General features: G+C 35.9%; 1 protein-coding gene across 1 annotated transcript in view; it reads left to right on the top strand.

Moving 5' to 3' along the window:
- IL1RAPL2 (interleukin 1 receptor accessory protein like 2) overlaps window positions 1–17786 on the top strand; it is a 1205338-nt gene extending 1187552 nt beyond the window's left edge. The window contains exons 10-11 of the mRNA XM_035007492.1: window positions 4485–4655; window positions 16980–17786. Coding sequence (XP_034863383.1) covers window positions 4485–4655; window positions 16980–17677 — 869 coding nt within the window. The 3' untranslated portion in view covers window positions 17678–17786. The remainder of the gene's footprint in view (window positions 1–4484; window positions 4656–16979) is intronic.
- The last annotated feature ends 5123 nt before the right edge of the window (window positions 17787–22909 follow it).

Below are 22909 nucleotides of genomic sequence, written 5' to 3'. Positions count from 1 at the left end.
AAAAAGTCAGATTTGGATTCTACTTTTCATTATATTGAAATAATGAAGGTTAGAGCTTTTGTTTTTCTAAGATCATGGTCTTACCTCAAAGGAGAAGGATTCATGATTTTGTTTATTTTTATAGTGGTAGAAGAAGGGCAGAGTGGTGACTGTAAAACAATTTTTGAGGAATCTTCGATATTGGTCCTATGTTTTCTATGATGTAAATAATGATATGAGTGGATTTTAATTGACTTTTATGTTTTCATAGTCAATTAGAGAAATGCTGTTTGATGAGTACATGTGCATGCTCTTTATCAAAGCAGTATATTTACCTAATTATTATAGCATCCCATTTAAAAGTACTACGGACCCTTATTCAGACATAGTTTCAAAATGAGAGATTAAAGCCTGTTCTAACCATAATGATGTGCTCCAACAATATATATGAAAGTGTGGTCAATCAGTTTCTATATACAGGAATTAATATAGAAAAATATGACTTCTTACCTGCACATGTAAAATAACTAGATGAAATGTGCTACTGAGGAAAAAGTCACTGATTCCCAGGTGCCAACAAGTGGCTAAATTATCCAACTGGGAATGTAAGATGCATTGTCTAAATGAAAGACCATGAAAGGAAGGCTCCTGTGATTAATTTGTTTTGAGTCATGAATATAAGCAATTTGTCAATACTCTCTGTAAGTGATGATACAATTTATCAAGTTAATCTGCAGTAATTACATTCATCACCCATACCAAATAATCCAGATTAACTGATCAATTGTAGTACATATTTGTAAGATTAAATTCATGCTAGCATCACAGGACATTTCAGTAATAAAATATTCCACTTTGCTTCTACATCTCCAAGGTGGTCCATGTGGTCAAAGATGACAAATAATCTAGAGCATTTTTATTAGAGAATTGTATGTATTGATTCCAAACCAATTGTTTTAGGGAGAAAATGTAATGTGGAAGGAAGGGACTTCAAGGGTTTTCATTAGGAAGGAGAATTCAAATATTTTTTTATTCCTACATGGAAACTTAGACCTTAAATACATAACCCCTACTAGCTGAATGGAAACTAAAAAGTCAGCAGGTATGTGGTGAGAATGAATAAATGAATATTAAAGCTCTTTTAGAAATACTCAGTTTCATGATGCCAAATACCAGCTAAATAACTTCCGAATTTTCATTTCTTTGTTTAAATACTTTGGCATCTCATGGACACAACTTAGTTTTATCCTTATACATTTTGTTCATGTTTTCTTTTTGATTTGTATCTATAGTAGCATTTTCTGAAAGTTCTTATAAAAATGCCTTATTTTTATAAAATAAAATCAATCCAACAGACTTTGACTTCTTAGCCATTTTTTATAAAATTCACTTCATTTTAATCCACCAAACCATGATTGCTTCATTTATTTGACCTTTGCGTTGTTCAGTCATTAAATATTTAAGTGTCTACTATGTGGCAGGCATTATGTATGATATATTTACTTATATTCCTCATCTGGATCAACACACACACACATACTATAGTAGGCACTAGGGATATAAAATCAACACTGTTACACAGTCTGCACTTTAGAAGCTAAGGACTTAGCACTGTGTTTAGCATAACCCTAGAAGAACTGGGTTGTAAACAGGAAAGGCTTCCTGGTGGTGAACAGGGTTAAAATGAGCTTTAAAAACCGGGAAGGACAGGTGTGACAGCAGGAATATTCTTCCATAGTTTGGTTCCCTTCCTCATAACTTCTTTCTTCATTGGGAACAACATACCTATGGCAATTGCTGTGCAAGCCCACTTACTTACGATTCTCTGCCATCTGCATTGTCCTCTATTTTCTGGTTCCTTAGATGAGCTTAGTCAGCATGATTTAACACAGAGGAGGGCTCATTAGCCTTGCCTAGCAAAGTGGTGTTGCTGCATTGCCTTTTGGTTTTAAAGCAATTTTCAGGCCTTGTTGTAACCTTATTTGCATCATGTTGATTTTACTCTTCCATCTTGCTCCTGTCTGTGAGCAGCAGCTGTGGCCATTCATGAGGTTTTCTTGGCTGTCTATATAAGGCTGAAGTGCATTTTTAAAACTATGGCATCTGCATCACTGCTTGCTCACTAGCTGGCATCCTAGAGCTTCTGGGACATCTGACATGGTGGCTTTGAGAGCGCTCTTCCTGTTCTGTCCAGACACTATAAGCTCTTTATCTTTAGTTCATTTTAAAGGGACATGACTAAAATCAGAAGCAACCCTTTTCCAAAACAATGATGTGCTTCTAGAATGTTAGGTAAAATTTATTATCCAGACGTGTTAGGTGTTAACACATATCAAAGGCATCCATATTCTTTATTATAACTTGATTTGGGATATGCAAATATAGCAATATCTTTCTAGAAGAAAGTCTGTAGCATCACATATATTAGGGTATAGATGAAGCAAGTAAGGACCAAGAATATGTGAGTTTAGGCATGGTTGGAGGGCAAATAGTCTTAGTCAGGATAAGCAATGGAGGCAAAAGTATAAAGGCCTGGTCAGATGAGTGAAAGAGGTAGTCATTGCAGATGGCTAGCTCATAGTAGATGCTCAACAAATCATTGTAGAATAAATTAATAAGTAGTTGAATTTAGGGAGTTTGCGAGGTAGAAAAGTTATCAAAGTCAGAGGAAACAAGGGTCTAGTCTGACACTGCGGAATTTGAGGCAGCAGCACCATCCATTAAGAACAATGAAATACATTCTGTTCATAGGAATGGATCTTTTTGTCCTTTGGCCTATTTTATTCTTCCAGCTGTGTATCATCGGCAGCTCTAAGTCCCAGGTGAGTAATTATAGCTGGAGAAAGTCAAGGGCTTGCAGGTGCATCCTGAGTTTGATTGGAACAGGGGCAGAGGTGCTAAGATTACCAGGAGGTTCTTACATTAGCATTGCTTATGAATATTCTCACTTCCAAGTGGTGTTTTATGCATAAGAGTGGAATGTGCCCCATTTATAAGCCAAATGATCTCAACTATCCAGGGCAGTCCTTCATGTGCATCTGCTTCTTGGCAATCAAGTAACCCATCCAAGGTTTACGGAAGCCTTTTCCAGCCAGAGGACATGCTAAAGAAAAACCTCTTGGCTTCAGGCACCATCATAACATAAATAACCAGAGTTCCTTTCATGTGGGGGTGGTGAAGATTGGAATCTTACTAGAATTAGAACAATATAATCCTGCCTCAGATATCTCTAGATAGTCAGGGGGTCCCACGTACTTCTACCCTAAGGTATTTATATCTCTTCATATGCCTATCATTTATTTCTCCTTTAGTAGGTAGAACTAAATCATTAATGGTATAGATGAGTGCTTCATTCTGTAAATTACCTTTTGGTCAGGTTTTAGCGAAATTCTAATCACGTCTGCTTTAATGGAAAATATTGATGAGGTTTAGAAACAAATCCTGAAATATTTGCCTTTTAAAATTATTATTTGCAAGTAACAAGGTTTACTAAATATTAACAGTTTCACTTAAGTCTATGCTCACTACATTAACTTTTAAAAATAATTTTCTATAAATAAGGGAATTTTGAAAACCACTATAACTTTTCCAATGTGGCCTTTCTAAAACCAATGGGGACTGATAGATTGAGTAGCTGTATTCATTAATAATTTTTAGGGAAAAATATATAAACATTTTACATTTTCTCTTTGGAGAGACTGGCTCTGAGCCAGTACAGCAGAGGAGGAAAAAAAATACTTTCTCAAAACACAGTTAACTCCCTGACTAAATGTGTGAAGGGAAAACCTAATTTAGCAATAATGGAAGGATGTATATTTCGAAACAAAGGCTTCTTTTGGAAGCTTGTGTCAAATTAGTTGGCCATGGATTGAACGAGAATAACAGACAATGCACTTGTATAAAACCCAGCTGCTGTCTCTAATATTTAGTAATGAACTACTTTTTGTATATGAAGATGACGATACTAACCAACTGGAAATATGGCATGTGTTGTGAGTAGTGTCTCCAGGAGTGAGGCTGGATTATTTTGATCTTCCACACTCTAGGGCCCAGCCCCTCTTGGATCTCTTGCACATATTTGTGCAAACGAGGTATAGTCTGTGACCAAGTAACAGAGCCAAGCCAACTGGCACAGAAAAAGTTCAAATCCATGACTTTGGTCTATTTAGTCCTGCATTCAAACACACTGAGCTAATCATTCACACATCACTGAACATCACAAATATGTATAGTCACCAAAAGTCAAAATAATAATTCTCTCTCTTATTCTGTCTTGACTATAGGTTTCCCATTACCATAACAGTTTAAGCTCATATCATATGACTAGGTTATGTGGAAATGTACTAGATTTCTTATAACATGGCATGTGGTTTATTTTTTTTCTAATTGTTAATGACAGTCACTAATTATAGTGCTTAGTTCAGCCTGTTAGTGGTTATAGAAATTTAGTAGTTAAAAAGAACCTACTAATGCATAAAACCCACTTGTTGTTCTTTATATTAAAGACAACAAAGAATATGATGCCTATCTGTCTTACACAAAAGTGGACCAAGATACCTTAGACTGTGACAATCCTGAAGAAGAGCAGTTTGCTCTTGAAATACTGCCAGATGTCCTGGAAAAACACTATGGATATAAACTCTTCATCCCAGAAAGGGACCTGATTCCAAGTGGAAGTAAGTACTTTCAAGTTTTGTATTTAAAAAGTTTTGTTTCTTTTATGAAGTTATATGGAGGCTTCGGATGTCAGAGCCAAGTATTTAGATAGTTATTTCTCACAGGAGATTTTATTAAATTCAAATTTCTCCACTATGCCTGTGTTCTAGCACCCAAATTTTTTAAAAGGTACTCTCACTTACATTTTAGGTATGGTTTTAAAATTGTGCCTTAGTGGTATTTTTTTTTTATTATTATTATATTGCCCTAGTGTTCTGAGAAGATGATGATCCTTTAAAAAAATCTCTAAGTCAAGTCTTTTCAAGGCATTTCAGTTCCAAAGCTGGTCTTCTGTCATTGTGCTTCCACTTATACCTACAGTCATTTTCACTAATAACTGAAAATATGCCTTGTTATTCATTACCAGATTTATAGAAAAAAATCCACATTAAAAAATATGTACATGAGGCCATTGGATATAGAACTTTCACTGTGTATTTAAATTATTTTAAAGAAGTTCTGGACTATGTGGGCTTGAATGCTACTTTTAAATTATGCTACATATTGAAAGCTATATTTGAGCTTTTAGAATAAATTCAGGTTCAAGTAAAAAATATATATTTAGTTCCTGTTCATGTTCACAGTGCTGTACAGGCTAAAGCATAAGGGGAATACAGAAAAGCCTAAAATATGTCCCTCCCTTCAAAGAGTTTAAAATGCCATTGAGGGAAAATAAAACTGCTAGAATTAGTTTGCGTGTGAGTCTATCCTTGGGGGGGGGGGATTCAAATGTGACTACAAATCAGAATATGGTAATTTGTACACATGTGATAACAAAATTAAAAAGTTTATATTTTCCATTTTTACATAATTTCATTTCATGTTTATAATAACCCTATGTGGAAAAAGAGCTGATAGTATTACCCCCACCTTACAGATGAGAAAATAAGTTCAAGAAGTCCAGGATCAGATAGCTGGCAAATGGTAGAGCTAGGATTAGAACCTAGATCTATTTGACTCTGGTTCTTAATCCACTAGATCATGCTATTACTCCATAACATTTATTCAGATTATCAGCAGTCCACCAAGGCCACTAAACTGAAAGGAGATAATTTGAAACACTTGGATTTTGGTTGTTTATCTCTTTTCTCAGAATGCATATGTATCTAAGTATGTTTCTGTATGCACATGAATACGCACACTTAAATGTACATAGAAAGGAAGAAGACAATATTTACTGGTCCATTACCTCCCTGTACCACAAACATAATAATTTCCCAAACTCCTTCTCATAGTATTCTACTCTTTTCTTTCTGTAATTCCCTTCATCTTTATGACTTGAGATACCACTTCTACATTGATTGAACCCCAAGAAACCTGCTGATACCTCTGAGTCACCTTCGATTCTTCTCTCTTCGATCTCTCTCCCAAATCCAGTGTCCATTGCATCTTCTCCATTCTCAGTTCTACCATTCTAGTGTAGGTCCAAATCACCTCATTACTACAATGTTGATTACTCTCTGCCTTCCTTATTTTTCTTCTCATCCATTTCCACAAATGTGTATAACTCCTTGATCATGTCACTCCCCCATTCAACCTTAAATTGTTTACCATCTCCTATAGGATTAAATCCATAACCCTCAGCTAAACACTTCTGTAATCTGGTGCTAGCCCAGATTGGTCTCCTAAACTTGTCTCTTACCATTTCCCCTACTTATACCTTTCACTCTAACCACACTGTGCCTTTGATATACATTGTGTGTCCTTGTAATGCTTTTGTTCATGCTAACCTTTTATATCTTTGCAAATCTTACTTAGCCTTCTGTATATCACTGCCTACGTAAAAAGCCCATAATAATTTATCCAGCCCTAGAGTTCACCATGCACAGTTACTTGTTGGCCTATAAACTTTTTTACTCCTGTGATATTTTACATTCTTTTATTGTTTTATATAGTTTCCCATCTATTTATATGTTATCTACTCAGCAAGATTGTAAGCTCCATGACGGCAGGGACTGTATTTCATTTATCCTCATACTCCTGTCATGATCTAACAGAAAATTTGAGCTCATTGGGTGCTTCATAGGTGCTTGTTGATTTTGTTTGAGCAGTGTCTAAGATAGGAGGAAATAATGAGGATGCAATAAGTAAGGGTTTAAATTTTTGCATGACAGTACCTAAATGTGAAAGCTAAAAAAGAGCTTTCTACTGAAAGAAAAAAACTGTAATTCATAGGAATAGTCTCAGTCCTTAAAATAAGCTAATGAATATATTGCTTTTTTTATATTAGAAAGAATACTTATAAGTGGTTGAACGTTGATGAAAAAATAAAAACATTTCTTTACTATTTTTGCTTAATTTATTAAATTACTATTTATTTTTTCTATTTTGCCAAGAGCATCTTTTTAAATGTAGAAATTCTGCAAAATCAATTTTTAGAGTGATAATATCCTAAATTGTGTTAAATTAATATCATTACCAAAGTGGAATTTATATTCTCTGTTAAGTCATCTTCAATAGGATTCAATGTGGTGCTGAGTTTTCTGTCTTCTTGCATTCCAAAATTGTTAGCACCACAGTAGGCAGTCTTTATCAACTCCGCCAGTTCTTCTGAACTGGAAAATGTTGCTTCACCATAGTGTACATCAGAAAGGGAAACGGGGATAACATGGAACACAGGAGAGTCACTTTACCTAAGACTCACTAGATGACACTTGCTTATTATGTAAAAAAGAAGCTATTGTGCATAGGTGAGAGTCAGACCCAGGCAACATGAGGGTGAAAAAGATGCATCCCCAAATTATATCTTCTTAATGCTCCCATATAGTCTATTTTGGTGACCTGACAGGTCAATTGAATCAACACACTTATATAGGCCATATTTCCGAGCTCAAAACTACAAGATTTGAGTTGAGGACTGTAACATGCTGAATAAGAGATGATAGGACGTTGTCACCTAGTATACCCTGACATTTAAAGAACTTAACATAGGGGCGCCTGGGTGGCTCAGTTGGTTAAGCAGCTGCCTTCGGCTCAGGTCATGATCCTGGAGTCCCGGGATCGAGCCCCGCATCGGGCTCCCTGCTCAGCGGGGAGTCTGCTTCTCCCTCTGATCCTCCCCCTCTCATGCTCTCTGTCTCCCATTCTCTCTGAGATAAAAAAAAAAAAAAAAAAAAAATCTTAAAAAAAAAAAATAAAAATAAAGAACTTAACATAAAAACACCCAAGAAGTAATTAGGATGGCAGAGATTTTATAGTCCATAGAAGATCTTTTTTTTTTTTTTTTTTTGAGATTATACAACCATCAGACTGAGCAGGGATTTGGATCCTGGGTACTCAATGGTACACAGGAAGACTCCTTTTACAAGTAAGCCATTTGGGACAACTATGCAGTTTTTAGATGCAACCACTGGAGGGTGTTTGATTTTAATCCTTCCTTCCTGAATGAGGAAATTCATGTTCTCTGAATTCCGATTTGCAAGTGTAACCTGCAGAAGTTCTTAAAAAGGCCCTTTGACAATTTTTCTTTTTCCATCAACATCTCAGAGCTGGCTGAGCAGTCACCATGTCACAATTAACGAGTTTTTCCTTGGCATTTTTAGCACGCATTCAGGAAGTCGATGAAGTATATGAATAATATACTTGATTTACACATGAATGACAGAGTAGAACATTTTGGGCTTGGTGTATGTGTGTTATTAAAGAAGCTTCTGTGGTCTGTATTTGCAGCCATTGGTACAGATTTAACAGGTTATGCTATATAAATATAGACACATTCCTGGGGGGAAAAACTAGTTACAATATTATAAGCTATGTTTGTCCCTCACATCTCATTTAAAATATGTTGACCCAAGACTACTCCTTCCTCCAAAAACTAGCAATGAGGCCTTTGAGGATTGTAAAAGCAGACTTCATAATATCATCCTTGATCTACAACAGTAATTTTCTATGAATCAAATTAATGAGGTCTATGACATTATCCCATTAATGTTTAATGTCTTCACTTTTGATGTATCTTCAGTTTCTTTTGCACCACTCTCATGGTATTCCAACTCAATCTCATTAACACACAAACTTTTCCAATGCATACAGTTTCAAAAGTACATGAAGGGGACTCCCCCAACCTTCTCTCTGTCTCTGTCTCAGTCTCTCTCTTCCTCATATGACCAACAGTTCTCAAAATGCTTCAATAGAAAGATGTCACTTTCCAAGGTGAGGTGGTGTCTGCACTGTTCCCACATGCTCTACTAGGGAAGTATCCTTTGGCCATCATGAAGTAGCAGAGATGGGGAGATTTGACACAAATATTTTTCCTAAAGGCTAAAACTAAAAGTCTTCAGATCTGGACATTATTTTCCTGGCAGTGGCCTGCCTTTCCATTCTTGAGCCTGTAGCCAGGATCTTCCTTATGTTTTCTCAGGTTTGGTGCCTGAATGTGGCAAGAATTCCTACTTTCCAGTAAAAATTTAGTTTGTCTCTTCCCAGGCTAGAAACATCTGTCCTGAGAATAGCAAAAGCAACTTTGTTGCCAACAGGCATCTGAATGTCAGAACTGACAGGCAACCAAAAGAAAGCCAGATAGAAAACACCCTACTCAAACTGCCTAGAGACACAAACTTGAGAAGTAGAGATTTTCTCACCCCTGCAGCTGCTGGGTTTTGTGGTGTAAAGTACTGTACACAGAGCACATTGTGTTCATGGGGCCTAGTGGATCCTTGAGGAATGAACAGATGTGCTCTGAAGCTGACATGTGACCAATAGAACCCAGCTGTGCAATTGAGATCCTGAGACTGGGAACATTTTTGGATGAGTACCATTTAGGTTCTCTATCCCATCTTATCTCAGTGCTTCTGCAGGGATTAAAAAACATAAAAATATAAAAGGTTATTGAATTAGGCTGAGGGTCACTGATCAGATGGAGAAAATAGCATTCTAAGACTAAAAGTAAAAGCAACCCAGTCCTGTAGCTGTTGTTTGCCTTTGAGAGAAAACATTCAAGGTACTTAAAAATGCATATGCAATACTTATTAACAATTATAAATTGAGCCAGTTCTGTCTGAAGCTTTAGAAAAATCTATAAATATCTAAGTGGACTTTGAAGAGAGAAAAAAATCCTTCAAAGGCATTTATCTCAATTTTCCCTTCTATTCATAGAAAGACTGAGGGGATCTCTATGTGAGTTATTCATGCATTATTATGCTAGAGAAAGACATTAAAACTAAAGATATTGTCATACATATGTTTGATCAGCTCTGTCTGTTGAAGTTATATTTATGAATTTGGCCTCAAGTATCAGTATTACTGAAGGAGTAATTGAGTGAGTGAAACGCAAGAATCCTATAACTCCAGTAATTTAAGGGAAAATGATAATGTCTGATTACATTCTTGCATTTCCTCACTATTCTAATCTTCAGTTTTCTAATGCTTAGTGCTAGCCATGTGATTGTGCTGACAATGGAATGACAAATGAGTGGAGAATACATCTGGTGTCAGATGATCCCTAGTCACTTCTAAGTGAGGCATGCAAAAAATATTTTTGTACATGGATCTGTAAGTACTCATTGCCAATAGTTCCTCTAATAGCTGGACATATTGGACACCATTCAAGTATATTTTCCTTGGGGAGTAATAAAATCCTTTTCTAGGCATTCTGATGTCTGTGACCTAAAAAGTGTGAGGCAGGGGTGACATACACAACCATGGACATTTAACACATTGTGTGCAATTTACTCACATGGAATAAAATTAGGTATGCCCACTATCCCCTTCATGTTAAAGTCAAGAGAAAGGGAATTATACCCCAATATGCCCCCAAATGTACTGAAGTCAATAGACTAAGGTTTCTCATGAAAGTTTGAGGTTAAGGAAGAACTGTGTAGAATTTCAATCAAGAAATCTACTGCTTGAGTGGCACAAAGAACAGGCACCTTAAAAAAAAAAAAAAAAAAAAAAAAAGAGCAGAAGACCAGGATAAAACTGTCTTTAAGTACAAAGGAGCTACAGAAAAGACAATATAAGGACCAGGTAGTCTTGTTCCCTATTCACTAAGATTGCACTGATTGAAATTAATTCTATCTACAAGTTTCTAGGGCATGAGGGTAAAGGAGAAAAGAGGAGGGGAAGGACATTTTGCAGACTTTTTTTGCTACTCTCCACATTATCTTTCCCTCAATATTCTCTGAATGTGTTCCATTACCTACCTCTACTCTCGGTAAAGAAGTGAAGAGAGATGAGAAAGAATTTAGAGATGTGGACAATATTCCAGAGTAGATTCTGCCTACTGTCATGCTTCCTCACCCACCCACAGGTAAAATGTAATAACAAAAGTAAGGGACCCACTACCAGAAATATGGTCTCCGAAGTCAAAACTGTGATAAATATAGTTTGCTGTACTTACAAGTCCCAGCAAATCCATGTTAACCATTGATCAACCAACCTATCAATAAGAATTAATTAGTATCCTTAACATTAGTCACTAGAGAACAAAACTCTTACCAAAAAATTTAACCCAATGAACTATCTATGAAATATCAAGCCAAGGACTTGGAGAGGGAGGAGAAAGGGAAAGTTTTTGTAAGGTAAGTAATATCACACACTGTTTAGAAAGCCCCTCCTTCCCACACATACACCTACTCAAATAAAAATTTTATTGCCTCAGTCTTTGTGGCAGACAACACAGGCAGAATCTTATATCTCCCAGAGGCAGAATCAAGACCCAAATCTTTAGTAATATCAGCCAAGATAAAGAGTCAGGTTGTCAACCTATATAACTCTTTCAGTAGGTTAGTATTAAGCGTCATTATTTAAAATGCAGATAGTATTTTCAGTGAGACTACATTATAAAATACCTCATTATAAGTGTCCAGTTATACCAGAGGGCTAATAATCTTTCCCAAATATATAGTGCTGAATAATCTGTTTTTCTCTGATACATAGGAAACCTTTACTATTTTTGCTGGTTTCTCCATACTAGTCAAAGGAAAGGACCCATCTTAATCAATTAGAAAGAACTCATTTCTAATTTCAATTTAGAAATTAAATCTTGATTTTAAGTCTTGAAATATTAACCCTATAGGTTTTAGAAATACCACTGTTGATAGCTATTAATTAGCTAATGTTGACCAAAAATTAATGAAGTAGTATCTATGTTAATGCATCCTGTCTCATCCTAGTGATTTGTCTATTTAACTGATAGTGGATGTACATAGCTGTGGGTATATTAAACTATTATTATTTGAACCTGGAAAAATAATAAATCATGTCTTTGTTTACAGGCTATTTGTCTTTTAACTTTTTAAAAATATGCCAACTACCCCTAACAATGACCCTGACATAAGATAATTTACAAGTAGCTAATTGATTAGTTTGATAAATCAGGTGGTTAGTAAGCAGTAGCAAGACCTCATGGAAATTCCTAAATATGTAAGGGTTTTTTTTTTCTCCCTTGTTCTGCCTACATCTGCAGTAGATTCAGCACCTGAGATTTAGAAGCATACTGAGTTCTTTTGGGAAAGTATTACACATCCCATTAGAAGCAATTTCTTGGGGCTGCCATTCTTCCTGTTTCTATTTTATTGCTTTATTTCTTTCTTCAGTTTACTTTTTTGCTTTATTAATAAGTGTCCTGTTTCCAAGTCACTTTTGTAGAGCTAATTCTACTTTTATAAATGCACTGTAATTTTGGTTTATACAACTGTCCCTGAAAGAAATTTTTAAATTGAATTTGCTTTCCTTTTAATAGTTTTAGGTAGTCACTTTCCTTGTTTCCTGTTGACCTTTCTTCATTCTTTAATAAGTACACATGCCAAAGAGGGCCTAGTGACAATGCATTTCCTTTCTAGAATATTTCCTAATTTCCGTCAACTCTCAGTATAGACAAAAGAAAAAAGGTTCTTTGCACTTGCACTTATAATGTGAAAAATGAATTAATACCAACTCAGGCACCCCTATCAAAACTATGTTCAAGGGGATTTTTTCTTTAAGATCACAAATAGATTAAATGTAATTAGCTTTATTTTGTGTCTGATAATTTGATACGGTTTCATAGCCTTGTCTAGAGAAGCAGAAGACTATCAGACCCAGGCCTCTTTAGTCTTTTCTGTCATCATAAGTCACTTCAAATCAAATTCTGCAAAGAAATAACTTAATTACCGCTTATTTAAGGGATATTTTATATTTTCTTTATTTGGAAAAAAGGGCCTTTGAGGGATTCCTGGTACTCAGTTGCTAAATTCGCCTGAATAAGTCAAGGCAAGATTTAATGAATATTCATGTGTGCTGTAGATGTAGGGATTTTTTTTTTTTTAAGTTTCCTTATTATCTCTTCATGGTAACAAGCTTTTTAAAATGGTTTCTGAAGATTTCTAAAATGTCCCCCACAAAACCACAGCTCTACCATGGCAAACACCACCGGCTGTCAGAGACTGCAGTAGCTATGGCCCGGCAATGTCTTAACATGATACCTGTTTCTGCTAAGTTTATTTGGAACTTTTCCAAACCTAAACCCCCTGATTGGTCTCTAATTCAGAGGCAGCAAAATTTCTCTGTAAAAGTCCAGATAGTAAATATTTTTGGCTTTGTGGGTCATATATGGTCTTTGTTGCATCACATTCCTTTTTTTTTTTTTTTTGTACAACCCTTAAAAAAACTATTCCTTGCTCACAGACCATGCAAAAACAGGACATGTTCTTAATGGATCATGCTCTAGTTTACAGTCATTGGATGGGAAATTATTTGGGGCACTTACTGCGTAGAAGCCAGCAACAACTCCCTGGCTAAAGATTAGCAAGTAAAAAATATTAACTCTACCTGTTTGGTCTCTTGTTAGTTTACTTGTATTTTCCATGATGGCTAGGTCCTGTTTTTTTCCCAAAGATAAAAAGACAGAAAGTAAAGACTTAATAAAGGAGGAAGGAAGTGGGTAAAGGGAGATAGACAAAAAGAGGAAGGGAGAGCAAGAGAGGAAAAGGCAGAAAGAGTGAGCAAGAAAGCAAAGAGGGAGATAAAAGGACAAGAAGGAGAAAGAAAAAGAAAGAAAGAAAAAGGACAGAAAAAGAAAGAAAGAGAGAGGTAGAGAGGAGCTTGGGGGTGGGGGTTGGTGGAGAAAAAAACATAGAGAGAAAAACAGAGAGAGAGCCAGAATATGGAAGCTAGTGCACAGTCTCTCCTTCTTTTCCTTAGAGCCAGGCAGCTTTTAAAGGCACCTCCCCAGCTGCTTTCAAACATTGAGGTTGCTGCCCAGCCACTGATCACCATCCCAAGAAGTGAAATGTGGGCTCCACATCTGAAAACTTCCACTTGGTTTTTCACCAAGTGAAATGGAACACGAAACTCAGGGCCCAAGCAAATGGCTCATGTTTTCTTTGGGACACTTGGTCTGTGTCTACCCAGGGAAAATTTTGATGTACTGACTGACTGACTCCAGTGCATATGATTAATGTATATATAGGGCAAACCAGGATAATTCAGACCTTTTTTTCTTCCACAGCAGGTTTTCAGCCGGAATTATCTGGATGGTTGCCTCAACTCTCCACTAGGCTTTGCCAGGATAAGCACAGCCAATGTAGTATGCAGGAGACAGGGACCACTCCCTCTATCCAAGGTTCCCTTCAACACCCACACCCTGTGCAGCTGAGCATAGTGGGATCTGTCCTGACAGTCATTCCTTCTGGAGGCAAATGCAAATTCTGTCTAATGAATCTCTAAGAAGCCCCCAAAACCCTAACTGTTGCATTTGGCTTAGCTGTCAATGGCAAAGTATAATAGATGGATGAAGGAAGAGAACGATATAAATGGGAAGAAAAATTGTACCCTGTTCCCTTCCCCATTCAGGAAAGAGGATAGTAAAAGCCAAAGCCCATAAATCCCAATCAAATTAATTTGTATGTATGTGTATAGTTTCTCTTAAGACTGTGGACACCTGGATTGTAATTTTTTTTCTTCTAGTAGAGATATGTATAGATAGACATACCTTTTGTTTTTAAAACTATCGTTAAAAAGTTAATTACACTACATCTCAACACATAGAAAAAGTGTTGCTCATAGAGGCATAGTTTATGTGATAGATGTGCTCCTGACAAAATTTGTACAGATCATTTTTTTAATTAAATGAAAACTACAATTAATGAGGGAAGAATACTACTTGGAATAACCCCTTGGTAAATTATTTTGTAAAGAATTCCTCTATAAAATTAACAACTAACTCATAATTCACCTGGAAAAACTGTATTTTCATGGACTCCTGCACTGATGCCATAATTCTGGGTTTCGGTTTTGTTTTGTTTTGCTTTGCTTTGTGTGGAGGAAAGGTGAAAAGAATAATGGGAAAGATGCATGATAGTTTATTTTACTGTATCTTACAGATCCAACCTCTAATGATGAAGCTTCCCACATAACTTCTTTCTTTTTGGGAGCAGGAAGAAAGGAAGAAAATGAAGAGTCAGAGCTGTTGATACATTGGGATAAAATTTTTCCACTCTATTGAAACTTTCTACCTTTCCTTCCATTCTGTTTCACCAGTTCTCTAAGTGATAATTACAGAGTGATAACTTCCCCATTGCTGCTTGTGTGGTGTTTTTATTTTGTTTTGTTTTTTTTGTTTTGTTTTGTTTTGTTTTTATTTACTTTATTTTTTTCCAGATTTCAATGCTGATTTTTTCCCTGAATAAATAATCTCTTTAAATTCTTAAGAGCTTCCCTCTACACTTAGAAATTGCCTTACAAATAGTCATTGTAACTACTGCATGAGAAAGTCCTAAAATGTATTAAGTAAAAACCAAAACAATAGTAACAACAAATTGTTAAATGAGCAATTCTATGTGTATCTCTTAAAAAGTTTTTTGTTTATCTATAGGGTGTGTAGAAAATTTACTCATTTTTACTTGTCAAAGTGTTCTTGCTTCCTAGTGGTGGAAATAAAATCCTGGAAAAGAGAGATATCTGTAAAATATGCATCTGTAAAATAAGTTTCTCTTTTCAAATGGCTGTTTGGTGGCCCCACACTATGTACTGGACATGACTCCTTGAAAGCAGTCTGTAACCTTGGGCAGATTTGCAGTGACAAATGTTGCTATGCTTCTGTAAGCACTGCTTCTGCTAGAGGGCACTGTACATTAGACAAGGCCTTGTGCTCTGCTTAGTAAAGACAGCTCTCTGTTGCCGCACCTGTGTCCAAGTCTCCATTTGTTAACACATGTGTGTGTTTCCCTTTTTGGTGGATAAGACTTTGGGATGCATGACTGCAAAAGGATTATTCCGCAGAATAAATAAATCTAGAGTTAGTTGAGTGTTTTTCTACCATGAAAAGACTATAACATATTTACCTCACTCTCAGAATTGCTCCACAAAGTAGGGCAAAGACTTCTCAACTGACAGACTCCCCCTTTACCCTTTTACAGTTTGTTCCACACCATCCCCCACCTCTAACTTCACCCCTTACTCTTCCCCAGAACAAAGAGCAGCTGGTTCAAATTAAACTCCTGGGCACACACATACCACTTCCCTATCTCTCAGTTTGAAGGGCAACATGGAGAACCTAAGATTGCATATAACAAAAGGTATTCTGAGAAACAAGCTATGATTCTAGAAGAGATTTTCCACTATTTCTATCAGTTATCTTTGAAGTAGTTCAGATACATACCCCCTAGTTGTTTAGTAGTTTGGTAGTTTAGTAGTTTAAAAATATGGGAAAAACCAAAGCAAACCCATAAATACAGTGACCCTTCATTCATTAAACAGCTCCATTTCTTTTTTCATCAATCTGATGATTACTTGTTCCCCTAGAGCTGTTGATACATTGACATTGGGATAAAATTTGGAAGCCTGCCTTGAATTAAATGATGAAATAAATAAAAATAGCTGAAATACACCTAAGCTCTGAAGAAGTCAGTTTTGTGTTAGTCAACAGAACACTGTAAGTAATGATGAGGGGAAAGAAAATAAGTATTATAAGCAGAGTTTTGTTTTCATTGTTGTTTTTAAGGAAATGTACTTTCTTTTTTTTTAAAGATTTTATTTATTTATTTGACAGAGAGAGAGAGACAGCGGGAGCAGACACACAAGCAGGGAGAGTGGAGAGGGAGAAGCAGGCTTCCCTCCAAGCAGGGAGCCTGATGCGGGGCTCAATCCCAGGACACTGGGATCATGACCGGAGCCAAAGGCAGACGGTTAATGACTGAGCCACCCAGGCGCCCTGGAAATGTACTTTCTAAATGTGCAGCACAAGAAAAGAAAATGTGATGTACCTTAGTGAAAAACTGGCTTTTGCTATATTAGAGTGCAAACCTAATGCTTTAAAGACTGGAAATGTCTTTATTTTACTCTTTCTCTCTTTCTGTGATTTGTAGCATACATTGAAGATCTCACAAGATGTGTTGAGCAAAGCAGAAGACTTATTATCGTGCTAACTCCAGACTATACTCTCAGACGAGGATGGAGTATTTTCGAATTGGAAAGCAGACTCCATAACATGCTAGTCAGTGGAGAAATCAAAGTGATCTTGATTGAGTGTACAGAATTAAAAGGAAAGGTGAATTGCCAGGAAGTGGAATCACTAAAGCGCAGCATCAAACTTCTGTCCTTGATCAAGTGGAAGGGACCCAAAAGCAGCAAATTAAATTCTAAGTTTTGGAAGCAACTAGTATATGAAATGCCCATCAAGAAAAAAGAAATGCTTTCTCGGTGCCATGTTCTGGACTCTGCAGAACAAGGACTTTTTGGAGAACTCCAGCCTATACCCTCTATTGCCATGACCAGTACCTCGGCCTCTCTGGTGTCATCTCAAGCTGATCTCCCTGATTTCCACCATTCAGATTCAATGCAAATGAGACACTGTTGCAGAGGTTATAAACACGAGATGCCAACTACCACCTTGCCAGTACCTTCCTTAGGCAACCACCATACTTATTGCAACCTGCCTCTGGCACTACTCAATGGACAGCTGCCACTTAATAATACCCTGAAAGATACCCAGGAATTTCACAGGAACAGTTCCCTGCTACCTTTATCATCCAAAGAGCTTAGCTTCACCAGTGATATCTGGTAGTAAAAACTCTGAAGTCCTCTGAACATCTATGTGAGCATAAAGAATTTCTGCTTTATCAAGCATAAAGTACACCTAATAACGTCGAGGTGCTGAAAAAGTGTTCAAAGTAGAAGGCACAGAATCCCTTTTGTACTTAAAATTTTTGTTTACATTTCCAGAATAGTGGGGTTTGGGGGGAAGAAGGACCTGTTTTTGTAGTATAGTATCTTGTTTCAACGTATAGTTTTGATTTCTTCCTGAAAAGAAATATTTAAATATCCTTTTGTTTTAGAGTAGGTTTTATGATACCATTTGGACTACAAACTTAGTTAGATGAGGTATCTTCCCCATATTTATAAATATTTCAGTATTTACATGGTATTTGAAACAAGGAAAACTTAAAGACTTGAATTTGAAAATTCTGAATTAAGAGTAAGGGGAAAAGAGAACTTCTACAGAATAACTGAAAAATCAGGAATTATCAAGAAAGAAGTGTTGAAGCACCCCAATTAGAAGATTGTTTGTAGAAGAAGATCGGTTAAGAAAAAATGTGATTGAAATGTTTGGAACTTCTTCAACATACTGGGCAACTTCTCTAGACTAAATCAACAGCTCATATGACAGCTGATAGTTGTATAGGGAAGCACATCTTCTGTAGGCAAACTGGTAGGTAGGCAAACAATATGCATTTCTTAAGTAAATGAATAGAGAGGCTGCTAGTTCTTTGAAGATGATTTTAAAGAACTCATGGCTTTCTAGCCTATTTCAAAAGTTTTACAAATTTGAAAACACATTTTAAGATGCACATTTTATTGTTTGCTAATAATTCACATTTGAATTTTTTCCAAATGATCTCTTGACCTGCTTTATACGAAGATGTGCGCATCTTCCTACTTTTTTACAGCATCATTGGAGTTTGAATTTAAATAAATATTAACTGCAAGTGTCAGCAGTAGAAAAGAAGTAAAACAACAATATCAACAGATGAAGTGCAAAATGATTCACGTTTACTAGTGGTAGAGCAGCAATTGCAGTGATTCTCATCTAAAATGTAGTTGTGAAACAGACTATTCTGTACATACACAATATCTTCTTGGCCATGTGTGCAAGGTTCCTGCAGAAGTGTCTCTATTCCTGGTGCTTCAAAGAGTATATTTTATAGACTAAACTTCTCCACCTTCACATTATGACCGTGGATGTACCACACCAGAAAATCCCTGTGAATGATCTAAAATATTATGAATTTGCTGTAAGGATTGTGCCCCTATTCTAGTATTTATTGTGGATTACCACTTTGTGTTCTTTCCAATTACTCAGTTTTGGTGTGTTCTCTACCAAGATGCCTGTGGGGGCCAATTTTTTATCAAGGTTGATTCTGGCACCTTGCAAATGGTTTGTAAATCGTGTTTTTGGACAAATATAAATAAGGACAGATGTACACAGTGTGTAAAAATTAAGAATTTGCCCCACCCTTGTAAATGTGAAACTCAAATGTATAAGAGAATGTTAGATAATATGTTTTGATTATTTCTTTCAACCTTTTTACATTATTGATTCCCTGTGATCCATGAAAGTTTTGTTTAAAGTACTTGTTTCTCCATTGCTTTTCTATATCCAGCTGCTCAGAAAATACATTATGCTTCAACAATATGTAAAAGCTTAGCAGTAATACATGTTCCTTTCATAGTGGGACAATTAGTTGCTCCTTTGAAAAGTCCTGTTCAACACATATAGGTGTTTCATAGATGTATTGTTTCCACTGAGAAAGGTGATTTTGCTTCTGTAAAAAAAAAAAAATAGGTATTTCAAAATGGAAATTTATCAATTCCAAACTGTTTTCCAAGTGTTATAAAGTTATATTTACTCTTCATTGTTCTTTAATGATATGTGTAATTACTAAGTTAATAATCTGCATGAAATGAGTAGTATATATGTTTAAGTGACCAATTGTATTTTTTATTATTTTGTTTTCCACAGAAGCCTAGATCAATTCAAATAGAATGTTCAGTGGTATTTTTAAACTAATAGTTCTGTATTGAGCATGCCAGTTCTGAAAATATAACATGGGTCTCTCCGCTTCCTTTATTTACAATGATTAAACGTGGGTAGCAATTTGAGTTGGCTGGCCACAATGTGTCCTTTCACTACTAGTAAGTACTCAAAAACAGAGCATTCACACTTGTGCTGGGGAACTTGACAAGAAACCTTTTCTACCATTTTCAGGAACCAATGTGTACACTATCTATAAAAATTTATTTCTAGATGGCAATTCAAAATTTGATTTTCATCTGAGATCTTTGAAAGATATATCCCATAGGGTATAATAAGCATTTAGTCTAGAACATAATATATTCTTCCACTTGCTTACACAGTAGGAAAAACTTTCTTCTCAATTTTTCACTGAAATAGATTTGAAAATTTAGAAAAATACTAGTGCAGTTAGTTCCCATATGTTCATAGCAAATTTATTTAGCTCATCCATCAACAGTACACATACTTTTAAAAATTGAGACTATTTAAAATAAAATCTGAAAATGTCAGAAATTATGAGACAAATGAGAAATGTACAAAAGCAATAGATATATAGGAAGTGAAAACAGCATTAAGAATAAATAGTGCTGGGGCGCCTGGGTGGCTCAGTGGTTGAGCAACTGCCTTCGGCTCGGGTCATGATCCCGGAGTCCTGGGATCAAGTCCCACATCGGGCTCCCTGCTCAGCAGGGAGTCTGCTCCTCCCCCTGACCCTCTTCCCTCTCATGCTTTCTCTATCAAATAAATAAATAAAATCTTAAAAAAAAAAAAGAATAAATAGTGCTCAGGAGATGGTCAACATGTACATGATTTTAATTTGGCAAAATATAAAATCTGGCAGGGTTGGTAATCTATGAGCTCCAATCTATATGGAGATTCTGAAAGGTAGCTGGATGGTTCCTGAAAAGAAGTAAGAAGATATCTCTCCTCACCCGCTCTAAGCCTTAATAAAATTAGATCCAAATCTGTTCAGCTTTCAATCACTCTCATTTGAAAAAAAAAAAAAAAAAGGAGTACAAAGACACTTGTGGGCTTCTGGTAAGGCTTGAACCCAAGGTAGTATCATGTGGAAAATTGATACTTTGTTTGAGCATTTTAGCTAATATTGTGGGGCTTAAAAGTAAGAAACAAACTACAAAGACAGGAAAAACAGTTCAGTCATGGAAGAGAAGTTTATAGAGGAGTTTCAAGAGGACATGGAAATGATTAATATCCTATGGATTACTTTTGTAACAAGTTGAAAAATGGCAGGTGTTGTGAAAGAAGCAAATTCTGGAAAAAAAAGAGAAGACTCCCTGACCCACTTGGTGATTAAAGGGCTTGCAAGAGTATAGAACCACTGGTTTCAAGCATATACTGCCCTTTGGCATTTTATTTTTAAATAAATTGGTTGGTTTTCACCAAATGTTTTCTAAAAAATTAAATAATGACCATGGGAAATATCCTAGAAATTGTACATTTAAATCTTTATTCTCCTTGTATTAATTTCCCAAGGTGAGGTAGTGAACTGATAAAACCAGAATGAAGTTAAGACAGAACATAGTTCCATAGTGACCAGTTAAGTTTGAACACTTGCAATTGTTGTTGCTCTTTTCTGGGAGAGAATTTCATGTTGAAAATTGGCTCAAATTTCTCTATTACTCATGCATTTTTGTTCTAAGATAGGAGGTCACAATGTTGAATATTAAGGCTCTCTGATTAATGTATGGGGCTGTCTAATAAACAATAATCATTAGCTTCAAACCTTTTCATATAAAACTTACCTTTTTTAGAACTGTGATTTCAAATCAGCCATAAGCAATTTAAGAAGGTTATTCAGCATCCTAATTACTGTGAGATCAGAGCTTGTAAAATCACCTGCACCCATCTAAACTTGTCTTCTCAAATATTCACTGCTGTTTGATCAACCACGTTTTCTCCAGAGAGTACTAAAGTCAATCATGAATATTAATTGAGTGCCCACTGTGTACGGCCCACTACATAAAGTATAATAAAAATATTTTTTAAAATTTGAAGTCCCTGTTTTCAAGTAGTGTACACATTATATGCACAAAGAAAGGGGCATTTGCAAAACACATTCCAGTGTAGGAAAATTAATATTTTACATGCAGAGTAAATAAGTGAGGTGGGATGATTCAGTCCCAAACTGAGCAAGAGATGAATTTGGAATAGAAAGAACAGTGGTGAAGAAAGGCAATTTCCCAAGTGCAGAGAATAAGCAAGAGAAAATAAGCAATTTCTGTTTAGCTGATAACAAGCATATTTGGCTAGCAAGAGCAGAAATCTGTGTGAGGGCATAGTAAGAAATAAGGATAGGTGAGGTGCTGGAACATTCATGTGGTAGCAGATGCAGGAAGAATTAAATAGTGGAAGAGAATGGTGACAGGGAGACCAGTTGGGATGCTATTGTCATAGTGTACATATGAGGTGATAAGAGATGGAGAGTGGTGAACTGGATACTCTCAGAAAAGGCAAATCTGAGGAGAAAGAGGAATAGATAGGATGTGGTGAAGTGAAAAGTGGAAAATTTTTTAAAAAGTCAATAAAGACTTCAAGGATCAAGAAAGTTAGTTGCACAAAAGGAATTCTCTTGGAGTATTTAACTTACCTTCTTAATTGAGCATCCTGACACTGTAAGGACAAGAATAGAGACAACATAATGATAGGTGTATTTGCTACTGGAGCAACTTTTGAAGTGTTTGCAGGAGAATAATGGTCAAGAAAGACAAAGTACTCCTGCAAAGCTGTTTTAGAAATGAGTAATTACATTCATTCACTAAATATAATCTCAAATTCTCAAAGAAAGAATTGATGGAGTTTGGTCCTTTGGGTCTCATCTGTCTACTGATTCTATTTAAATTCCTCACTTGATTTTGGAGTATAGAATTATGATCTGAAAATAAAGGCATTGAAATTGTTCAATTAGAGAGAACTTCAAAAGGTAGGGATTGAGGGTGTTTGTCACTAGTTTGAACATAATTTAAAAAACACCATAATAGAAAAAAATAAAATAGAGAAACTGGACAAGGTTTACAAAGAGCAAAAAGGGATATGTTGAAGTGTGTTGGAGTGGTAGGAGGAAGCTTATGGAGTGGCCCTATGAAGAACGACAAAAAATTAACAACCATGTAAAGCTTGAGCCCAAATAACCAGATTTTTACCAAAATTGAATGTGGAATGATTACCATCTTTAAAATTACGAAGGAAAATTGATAAGGAGCA

Source organism: Mirounga leonina, unplaced genomic scaffold, assembly GCF_011800145.1.
Source record: "Mirounga leonina isolate KUSES-001 unplaced genomic scaffold, KU_Mleo_1.0 Mir_101222, whole genome shotgun sequence".
Taxonomy (NCBI): Eukaryota; Metazoa; Chordata; class Mammalia; order Carnivora; family Phocidae; genus Mirounga; species Mirounga leonina.
Note: the sequence above shows the minus strand (reverse complement) of the source record. Positions and strands in the feature narration are given on the sequence as shown.